This window comes from Perca fluviatilis, chromosome 12 (genome assembly GCF_010015445.1).
Source record: "Perca fluviatilis chromosome 12, GENO_Pfluv_1.0, whole genome shotgun sequence".
In the NCBI taxonomy this organism is placed as follows: domain Eukaryota; kingdom Metazoa; phylum Chordata; class Actinopteri; order Perciformes; family Percidae; genus Perca; species Perca fluviatilis.
The window spans coordinates 33,409,503-33,420,222 of NC_053123.1; the positions used below are offsets into that span (position 1 = coordinate 33,409,503).

Here is a 10,720-nt window from a genome sequence, read left to right on the forward strand (position 1 = left end):
AAAAATAAGTCAGTTACCAATTCTTCCCTCTTTTTGTTCTCCTCCTCCTGTCTTCCTCTCTTTAAGGAATGAGGATTTCTTTTGAGGAAGACAAGTTTGCGCCCACCAGATGCTCAACTGATCTAATGTAAACAAAATGTGTGCAGATGGACTAAACCATTCTTGCATTAGCAAGGGGGTGGGTGAGACCTTTGATAGCTTTTGTATACAAATTAGAGTCAATAAACCATAACAATACACTACTTTTACATTTCATCTGACATGCATTGTGAAATTTAATTAGGAAATGAAAATATCAGTGAAAAAAATATCATTCTTACCCCTTCCCTGTAATCAGCATTGGACCCAATCCGGCACCCTACCATACCTAGAGATGCGGGGAACAAACCCATGCAAACAAAATAAACAAAAACACCTAGGGGAAGGAGGGAGAGAGTAGGGGTGAAGGGTAGGAGGGGAGCATATTAACATACAACAACAAAGTGAAGCTTTTATCCAAACAACTTACAATTAAGTGTTTAACTGTGAAGGTTAAACCTCAGACAACTAGTAGTAAGTGCAAATAACATTAGCTTTAAATAAGCAAAGCTACAAAGAGATATAATGAAAGTGAGGTCAAGAGGGTAGATGGAACATTTAACATAGGTAACAGTATGTGCCAGCAGCTTAGACATTAATGGTGTGTGTTGTAGGATTGAGGGATAGTACATTTACAACTGTTATACAAGTGCACACAGTGTAATTTCTCCAGTGTTGTCCCATTAAAAGATATAATGAAATATTTACAAATATTAGGTGTACCAACTCTTTGTGAGAAACTGTATTTATACATCATATGTACATTTTATGTACTGGTGTTATTGTTGAAAAGAATACATTATTTCTGAAATTGTATGAGTTTTGTTGAGTTATTATTATACTACCTTTTTCTGACCTTTTGGAATCTTGCCCCCAACAATAACCCATATTAAAAAGACTAAACTATAAAATTAAACTAAAACTAAGCATTTTCAAAAATAAACTAGCAAAACCGCTTTAAAAACCACTTAAAACTAAACTGAATTTGAAAACAAAAGTCAAAACTGAAATAAAAAAAAAACAAGAAAAAAGCAAACCATAATAACCTTTGACTCACAATACAAAACATAAAACCCTAGTAACATTAGCAATAATGTAACCGAACTAAAGGACAACAAAAATATTGAATGAAAGCTGCAGCCCCTAATTTAATCTATTCATCCAATGTTTTATTTGTATTTTGGTTAGTATCTTAACCTTGTTTTATTGTAATTATTTAAAGAAAGCAATAGCATATTCACAATTAGCAACTATTTTGTCCACTTTAGAAAACAAGAGTCAATAAGTCAGGACCAGACACTGTTTGTGACAATATGTCTTTATTTTGTAATGCTTATTGATTATATAGTGAAGAAAACAGGCGAATAAAGATCAACACACCAGAAACTCCCCTCTTGTATCAAAGAACTTTAGGACAACTTGTTTGGATTTTATTTTCTATTTGGACAAATTTTGATGAAGATCGTCATCACTCTAATGTCTGGTAGGTGGATGTTGTTACCTTTGGACAAAGACTGACAAGAGACAATATTCGAAAGCAAACTAAAATGGAGATGTCAGAGTATTTTAATGTTTTCTTTATTTAATTTTTGTGTTATTTTAAAATTTAGATTAAAGAAGTCCAATAACTGATTTGCTTTTGTTGTCCAGCTCAAGAGTCAGTTTCCTTAAAACTCAAATGTGAACTGTTTCCTAACTCTTCAGATAGTATTAAACAAGTGAAATTAGGTCTGTCAATGAGGAGAGCTGTTTCTGTCTGCACAACAAACTGAAAGTGAATCAGTGACAGAGATTATAGATGAGCTGTAGTGAGATCATGATGGCGGGAGGCCTCACAGGTTCATGGAGCACAGGAAATGACGTTTCTTTTCACACACGTAATCGTTCCATTTGTCTGTAGAGAGATTTTCCAAAATTTTAATGTCTAACTTTTAATCTTTCAGACTGCAAAATATGACCGCCTGCTATAAGTTTAGAGGTCATTGTTGCATCATCTTGTTTATTTAAAAGACAAGATGTTTTATATATTGTTGTTTTTTACCGTGATAGTTCATCTCAAGACAGTGCTCACGTCCACCTTCGTTGTCAGGCTGAGTTAAGTTCACAGTAGCGAGTCGAGATGGGGATCCATCAGACCACATCCACTCCTTCTCCTGGAGGAGAAAGATTGGTTCAAAGTCAAATCAAGAGGATCCTCCTTTTTTATATTGTTTTATTTGGAGTACTTTTCCTCTTTCTGTACTTTATCTCTTTCATCAAATTTCATTTTCTCGATACCTTTAGAGACGAGTGACATCATTTCCTGTGATGATAAAAGTCTCACCTGCACTGAGTCAAAGCCTCCGATCCAGGCAACTTTGTTTTCACCGGTCACTTGGTGAATGAAGGTTCTGAGGAATTCATATTCCTCTTCTGAGTGGACTGAAGCCAGATTCCCACCGGCGGCCTTGCAGAAGGTCTAATGGAGACAATATAATAGGTTAAAAACATTTAAGAAAAAAACATAAACCTAATCACAATTTTAACAAATGCGATCTCAGGACATCTCATTTTTACACAAGACTTTTACTGTGACAAAGTATTAATACTTTTAGAGTCTGTCCTTCCCCAAAAAACAGTCCCATTAGTTGTTTGTTCAAGCAGCAATTAGGACTCATATTTAGGTTTATAGTGGTGGCCCTCTAATGGCCGTAGTAGATATGACATCAGCAAAACAGTAAGTAAAGTGATTTATTTTTTGTTCCTGTCGCTAACTACTACGGCCACTAGAGGACACCACCACTAGAAATCTAAATATAGGTCAGGACAGTCTTGATAAAACTGCTGTACCTCTGCATTGACCCAACTCTTTGCATGGTAGTTGAAACTGAAACAGCGAGAGCCGAACTGAGTCCAACCAGGAGGGCAGGGACCTTCAAGACAATGTTAGAAAAAAGAGAAAGTTAGATTCTTGTTACGTAGCAGTTTGTATTTTTTGTTGCGTGTGTGTGCCTCCTCCCTCCCTTCTCCAGCTTGGTTGGTTATTGCTTGTGCTCACTCAGCTCCCTGGATAAAGGAGGGAGGAGACCTTCATTGTGCCGGCCGGCAGCAGACTGAGTGAAGCATGTGAAGTTGATCGACCTCTGCCTGTCCGTAGCAAACTGGCTTTTGTTTTTTTAACTTCTGTGAGGCAGTGTTGCATGTCTTCTGTTTTGTATTATTAATACATTATATAGAAAATGTTGTTACAAACTCCTCCCATCCTTCCTTCAGAAACCTAACATAATTTTTCCCTATCGGGAATATAATAATAAATAATATAATAAACCTATAATATATCTTTCCGCGTGATGCAATCAGTCAAGAGCAGATGTAACGGAAGTTTAAGGAGAATTCCGGTCGATTCCAACACGTAGCTCTGTTGTTTGTAAATTTGGAGTGCTGTCAGTAGCGAGAAAAATGAAAACAATCGGTGTTGCCTACACAGGGGGTAAGCTTCTCCTCGGAATGCGTAGCTCCTGTGGCGCCATTTTGATGCTAACATCACATCATCACCTCCCGTTAGCATTCCATTGACTGCCATTCATTTTGGCGTCACTTTGACAGCGAATAACTTTACATCTGAAGCATTTAAAGACTCTATTTGCAATGTTGTGTTGTATATGGTTGAAATGACAATAAAACATGCTTGAGTTGAGTTGAATGCCTCTGTCGGTCTGTCAAGCATTAGGCGGGCTTGGCGAAGTGGACTCATGAAGCGGGCGCAGGTGCATTCTGGGATTTGGTGTCTTTCATCCATATAAGCGCAAAAACACATTTCTGGCTTTTTTCGGCCTAGAAGGCACCAATTTCAATTTTCTTTTCACATTTCTACTACATAAGTGACCCAATTTAAAGATATATTCAGCTTTCCAGCGGTGAAATATTCCTTTAACAGAGCGGAATTATTACAACTTTTATGCATTTCTTTCTTTCAGTCAGATTCACTGTGTTCACTCGGGAGGAATCACTTCACATGGGTAGGCACTTGAAATGACATTTTGAACATGTTAAGAGGCTAAAAGCACATTTAAAACTTGTCCTGTTTCAGCCTCCCGGGTGCTAAGGCTAGCAGGAGGATAACACGGTGTAGACAACACCAATTGTTTTCGTTTTTCGCGCTACTGACAGCACTCCAAATTTACAAACAACAGAGCTACATGTTGAAATCGACCGGAATTCTCCTTTAAACGGATACGCCACCGTTTGTTGAAATAGGGCTTATCACGGTCTCCCCTAGCTGAAGATAGGTGGGGTCTCCTCTAGCTGTAGATAGGTGGGGTCTCCTCTAGCTGAAGATAGGTGGGGTCTCCTCTAGCTGTAGATAGGTGGGGTCTCCTCTAGCTGTAGATAGGTGGGGTCTCCTCTAGCTGTAGATAGGTGAGGTCTCCTCTAGCTGAAGATAGGTGGGGTCTCCTCTAGCTGAAGATAGGTGGGGTCTCCTCTAGCTGTAGATAGGTGGGCCAACGAATTTTTTGTGCATGCATTGTTTTGGTCCAGTGCAACACTGGCAGCGCCGCCGCTAGTTAGCTTAGCGTAGTGAATGGAATCCTATGTTGCCGGTTAGCATGTTGTGAGTAAAAGTGAGCCAACAAAAGACAAAAAAACAACCTAATTACTTATACTGAGACAAAAAATTGCGTTGTCCCACCTATCTACGGCGTATTCCTTTAACATCTGGGCATACATCCAGGGACAGCGAGGTCAATGGCCTTATGTGGTACCTAATGTTAAACGCGGGACGTACTGATATGGACTCCCAGATGTAAAAATGACATGGCAAGGCAGGCTAGAGAATGTCTTCAGTTCTTCTGCAGAGTAACTCAGGTCTTTGGTTGAATTAAGATCTTATATTTTGCAACATCTTGGTCTCCCTGAAAATTTGAGAAAGTTGAAAAGACAAACCAACATGGAGAAAAGAGGAAGGAGGCGCAAACCAAGGTTATAATCGTTAACGAAAACGAACGAAATAACAAAAACTAGGTGGGAAAAAACATTCTCGTTAACTGAAATAAAAATAAAAACGAGGCATTACAAAAAAAACGATAACTAAACTAAAACTGTAATGTCTGTTTGCAAAACTAACTAAAATTAAATAAAATTATCGGGTAAATGTCCTTAGTTTTTGTCTTTGTCAATGTTTTCACAGAGCAAATAACATTATATCTTTCAGAGTTGACATTTCCGAACATAGACCTGTTTTATTCAGTCTATGATGTAGACATAGTATCCCACTGGGAACCCAGAAATTCCGACATTCCATGTCAAATTGAACACAACATGTCCATGCCCCTCCCTGGCACCATAGCGGTACCAAAAGCCCGAAGAAAGCAGCAGAGTCCTATTTGGTTATGACTGTGTCAGATAAAAGCAAGTGCCTCGCAGTGGAAGGTGGTAAAATAAGTGGACAATTAAGGGAAAAATCCCACGAATTTGAAAGTACATTTGAGAAGCGTGCACAAGGAGGCTAACCTAGCTTACCTCAACAAGCAGTGACAGGGCAAGGAGAACGCAAAGCCCCCTTCCCCCGAAACAGAAGCTAATATAAGCCCGGTACAGGGCATGGATGTATGGGGCCAGGGCCAGGCAGCATGATGGAGACAACAGCAGGACAGAGAACACTACAGGAGGGCTTTCACCGGAGACCCGGTAGCTGCTGGTTAGTAAATACGCAGCAACACTAGAAGCATGAGGAAACGTGGGTTAATATCTGTCTTGATACTGGGATGTCTACACAACTGTGTGAGTCGATTGACTTCAGAAAGTTCGCCACTTTACTCGAACCAAAGTTCAAAACACCTGTTGATGTCTGTCTTCTTTAGTCTGTTGGCTATTTAGGTTTTTTCCTGGCACAGTTACTAACACATTTTGCGCTTACTGCTGCGTCTTGTGTAGACTGTTTACATACAGTATCTCACCAAAGTGAGTACACCTCTCACATTTTAGTAAATATTTCATTATATCTTTTAATGGGACAACGATGAAGAAATTACACTTTGCTACAATGTAAAGTATTAAGTGTACAGCTTGTATAACAGTGTAAATGTGCTGTCCCCTCAAAATACCTCAACACAGCCATTAATGTCTAAACCCCTGGCAACAAAAATCAGTCCACCCCTATGTTAAATTCCCATAGAGGCAGGCAGATGTTTATTGTTATAGGCCAGTTATTTCATGGATCCAGGATACTATGCATCCTGATAAAGTCCCCTTGGCCTTTGGAATTAAAATAGCCCCACATCATCACATGCCCTTCACCATACCCAGGGGCGTAGCACAAGACCCTGGGCCCTATGCATAGGCAGTCCTGATGGGCCCCCATGTTCCTCAACTCTTCCCTCTTCACTCTTCAACTCTTATAAATAATAATTGGGCCTCTGTACACATGAATCTGTAGGCCTAGATGTTTATAGGGTAATAACTATTAACTGTAATGCTTAGAGTAGACTGATAAAACACATTTCAAACCTCCTTTCTCAACATTCTCTAGCCTACTTTACTGTGGTTACTACTACATTTTGTTTGTTTTTTCTATACCTTAACTTGCCAACCTGCGTACTATGGTGTCTCTCTGATCATCTGTTAATTTAACTGGCCATAGTCCTGGATCCTCTGGCAAAAACTGGTCTACATTGCTCTGCCTACTTTCCAGTTCCTCAGCTCTCATTTCCACACTGTGCTCAGAGCAACACTCATGCTCCCTGCTGTCTTCACTCCCATCATCCTCAATCAGATGTTCTCTATCATCTTTCTCTATGAAGGATACATCTGATATTAACCTAATATAATAAAAAAACACTAAGATGTTAGTTTTACTTAACACCTTTCAGTCAAAATGACTAAACATGGTTTGCTTCAATTTTGATATTTGCTTACCTTGTCTCAAATCCGAAGAGGAGGATGAGGGGTCTGTTGTTTCTCCACTCCCTGGTGGGACAGTTCCTGAAATTGAGAGCCATGTGTTTCACAATGTTAACATCTGCTTCTACTGAGTCTGACATAACTATAATGTTGACATAATATGTATCTACCGATGAGCTACCAAGCTACCTATGACACTGATTAGCCTATTATTGCTAATTATAGACATTATAGCCCATTAATTTGAAATTAAACATGTTTTAAATTAGGCTATTACAATGGTGTGTTATATGCAAACAGCATTGTTAGTGTAGTTTATATATTTAACCTTTACCTTAATGTATAAACAAATTATCATTTGAAAGTAAATGTTCTTTCAATGGGTTGTCTCAGTCTGTTTTCGGCAACGGTCGCGGAGATATTCAATTAGTCTAGCACCATGAATTTCGTTTTCTAGTTTGTGCTCGCCTTTCTTTGAAAATAAGTCAGTTACCAATTGTTTCCCCTCATTTTGTTTTCTCTCCTCCTCCTGTCTTTCCTTTCTTTTTGGTAGCCTGAGTTGGATTTCTTTGAGGAAGACAAGTTTGCGCTCCACCAGATGCTCAACTGATCTAATGTAAACAAAATGTGTGCAGATGGACTAAACCATTTCGTGCATTAGCAAGGGGTGGGTGAGACCTTAGATAGTCTTTTTGTATACAAAATGTAGTCAGTCAATCAACCAAGTTATTCAGCCAATACACTAACTTTACATTTCATCTGACATGCATTGTGAAATTTAATTAGGAAATGAAAATATCCAGGTGAAATAAAATATATTCCAGACTTTTCAAGGGCCCTCTCTCCCTTTGGGCCCTGGTAATCAGTATTGGTTTTACCCCAAGTCCGGCACCCCTGACCATACCTAGAGATTGGCATGGGGTACTTTCCATAAAATCATCTCTCAGTGCAAATCAAACCAGCTATTAGGCTAACCGACATAAAACCATGCCAATCTCTAGGTATGGTGAAAGCTATGTGATGATGACGTGGGGGTATGGTGAAGGGTATGTGATGATGATGTGGGGGTATGGTGAAGGGTATGTGATGATGATGTGGGGGTATGGTGAAGGGTATGTGATGATGTGGAGCTATTTTAATTTAACATTTTACATTACATTACATGTCATTTAGCTGATGCTTTTATCCAAAGCGACTTACAATTAAGTGCTTTCAACTGTGAAGGTTCAAACTCCAGACAACTAGTAGTAAGTGCAAATACATTAGCTTTAAATAAGCAAAGCTACAAAGAGACATATGAAAGTGCAGGTTCAAGAGTGTAGTCGGAACATTTAACATAGGGGTGTACTCAGTTTTGTTGCCAGCAGTTTAGACATTAATGGCTGTGTGTTGAGTTATTTTGAGGGGACAGCACATTTACACTGTTATACAAGCTGTACACAGTGTAATTTCTTCAGTGTTGTCCCATTAAAAGATATAATGAAATATTTACAAATATGTGAGCGGTGTACTCACTTTTGTGAGATACTGTATTTATGCTCATCATCATATGTACATTTTATGTACTGGTGTTATTGTTGAATACATTGTGAATACATATTTCTAAAATTGTATGATGTTTTTGTTGAGTTATTATTACACAATACTTTTTTCTGACCTTTTTGAATCTTGCCCCCAACAAATAACCCATATTACGAAAAAGACTAAAACTAATAAAAATTAAACTAAAACTAAGCATTTTCAAAAAATAAACTAGCAAACCCGCTTTAAAAACTAATTAAAACTAAACTGAATTTGAAAACAAAAAGTCAAAACGAAATAAAAATAAAAACTAATGAAAAATGCAAAACTATAATAACCTTGACTCACACACACACACAACAAAAAAAATACAAAAACCCTAGTAACATTATATGAACAAACAAGTCAAATACAATCAGAGCAACGAGTCAGAGATACTGTACTGACCTGGGCTGGAGGTTTGTCCATAACACTGTGATCACAAAAAGACGTATTTAAACACGAGCAGTCTAATTACAGGACTACTCAACTCAACTTTTGATACAAACATGCAGCCCAAAGTGCTTCACAGAACAAACTTATCAAAAGTTTCAGCTTACAGTTTGCACTCAGCCTACATTAAAACTAGTAACATTATTTAATAACTGTCTCATAATCTTACAGGTTGGGAAACCACTGCATCATACTGCATGTGCAACACATAAAGTTGTTTTTAAATTAAGAGTTGCATAGTTTTTACTTACAGATGGAGCCAACAGTCCGATGGACAAACAGAGCAACAAAGCAAACGGAAAGCCTGATGCCATCTGTGGAAAGACGTTAAACAAAGTCGACATACTGCAGACAAGGACATAAATGCAGACAATTAGTGACTGTGATCAGAGAGCCATTTATCAATTAAAGTATCCTGCTAGTTATTAGTAGAAATGTTCTGATACTATACTAGTATCACCTCTGATACTGCCTAAAAACGCTGGTATCGGTATCTGGAAGTACTGGAGTTTATGCACTGATCCGATACCACGTAATAAAGCCCGAAAGAAAATCTACATTAAAGTAGTTTATGTATGTTCTTTTTCCGTTATAACTGAATGTCAAACTGGAGAATAAAAGAAAGTTTGTTCATGTTTCACAAAAAGTTTAACCTAAGCCAGACCGACAACAAAGATAGAAATCATATCACATCCATACAGGGATATTAGTAGACAGTTGTTAAAACATAATAAAATATATGACACACTGGTATGTGATCAGTACTCAGTATCGGCCAATAAGCAAGTTCAGATATCAGAATCGGTATCAGGAAGCAAAAAATGGTATTTGACCATCTCTAGTTATGAGTGTATTATATAGGCTAATATAAATATGGTTTAATATTTAGATTAATATTTAAAGTGTAAAGTGTATAAAATGTCCTCTCAGTTAAATTGTGATAATAAATTGAAATATAATTACCTTTTCTGAGGTGATGATTGGCTGACACAGAGAAGAACAACCAGCTGATGACTGTCAGTAAAGGAAGATATTCACTCTTTATATAGTTTATCAAAGCGCCACAAGAGAGTACGTCTACGCCTGCATGACCCTTCAAGTTACGTCCCTCTATTTCAGTTGAGAGAGACCCTTATCAGGCCGCGTGACATCTGAAAATCTTGATACCTAAAAAACATGTTTGAATCAATGATCACCATGGTGATGCTTGGAAAGGATCACGGAACAAGTAAACACTTTTATTACACAATTATTTTCTAGTTAGAGGTGAAACATTAACAAATTGCAGCCTGCATGTCAACATTCTTGTACTTTAATCAAGTATTGCCTTTTTTTCATTGTATACTCATACTCCACCAAAAAAGGAAATATTGTACTTTTTACTGCACTACATTTATTTATTTCCGGCGACAACGTTCTTCAAGCTCAGGCTTGCTCACAGCAGGGGAAGAGTACACGCTGCGGGGAAAAGAGACATTTCATTGGTTATTTACAAGTGCACCGCAAGGTTTCATTGGTGGCCGTTTTACAAGATTATAGCAGCTAGAGATGACAGATCTTTTTTGCACCTTTTTCAGAGCCCATGAGTTATTTATGCTGTCGAGGCATAAAGACAATTTCAAACAATATATACAAAAGTGTGTATTGGAAATAGTAACTAACCTCGCCTTTAAGCATGCTTGGAAAGATGTTTGAAAACAGTGAAACAGGTGGCCGGGTTAGCTCAGTTGGTAGAGTGGCCGCACATATG

General features: G+C 38.0%; 1 protein-coding gene across 2 annotated transcripts; it reads right to left on the reverse strand.

Annotated features, from left to right (window-relative positions):
• Positions 1–1,815: 1,815 nt before the first annotated feature.
• On the reverse strand, positions 1,816–10,063 carry LOC120570538 (galactose-specific lectin nattectin-like). Of its 2 annotated transcripts, none has more exons than XM_039818930.1 (8): positions 9,934–10,063; positions 9,222–9,315; positions 8,926–8,950; positions 6,973–7,038; positions 2,908–2,990; positions 2,402–2,536; positions 2,120–2,231; positions 1,816–1,972 (listed from the first exon to the last, which is right to left on the reverse strand). In XM_039818930.1, the coding sequence occupies exons 2-8, from the start codon at positions 9,312–9,314 to the stop codon at positions 1,911–1,913; spliced, it is 576 nt and encodes a 191-aa protein (XP_039674864.1). In that variant the 5' UTR covers position 9,315; positions 9,934–10,063; the 3' UTR covers positions 1,816–1,910. The 2 variants fall into 2 exon arrangements, with proteins under 2 accessions (XP_039674864.1, XP_039674865.1); XM_039818931.1 differs by having other exon boundaries at positions 9,222–9,284; positions 9,934–10,050.
• Between the last annotated feature and the right edge of the window lie 657 nt (positions 10,064–10,720).

Bases quoted from the DNA above. Each gene is read 5' to 3' on its own strand.
- LOC120570538 (XM_039818930.1), bottom strand. From the start codon at position 9,314: ATGTCGACTTTGTTTAACGTCTTTCCACAGATGGCATCAGGCTTTCCG. The intron at 2,991-6,972 runs GTAAGCAAATAT...ATTGTCTTGAAG, and splicing joins CTCTTCGGATTTGAGACAAG to GTCCCTGCCCTCCTGGTTGG. The intron at 2,537-2,907 runs GTACAGCAGTTT...TGTCTCCATTAG, and splicing joins AGAGTTGGGTCAATGCAGAG to ACCTTCTGCAAGGCCGCCGG.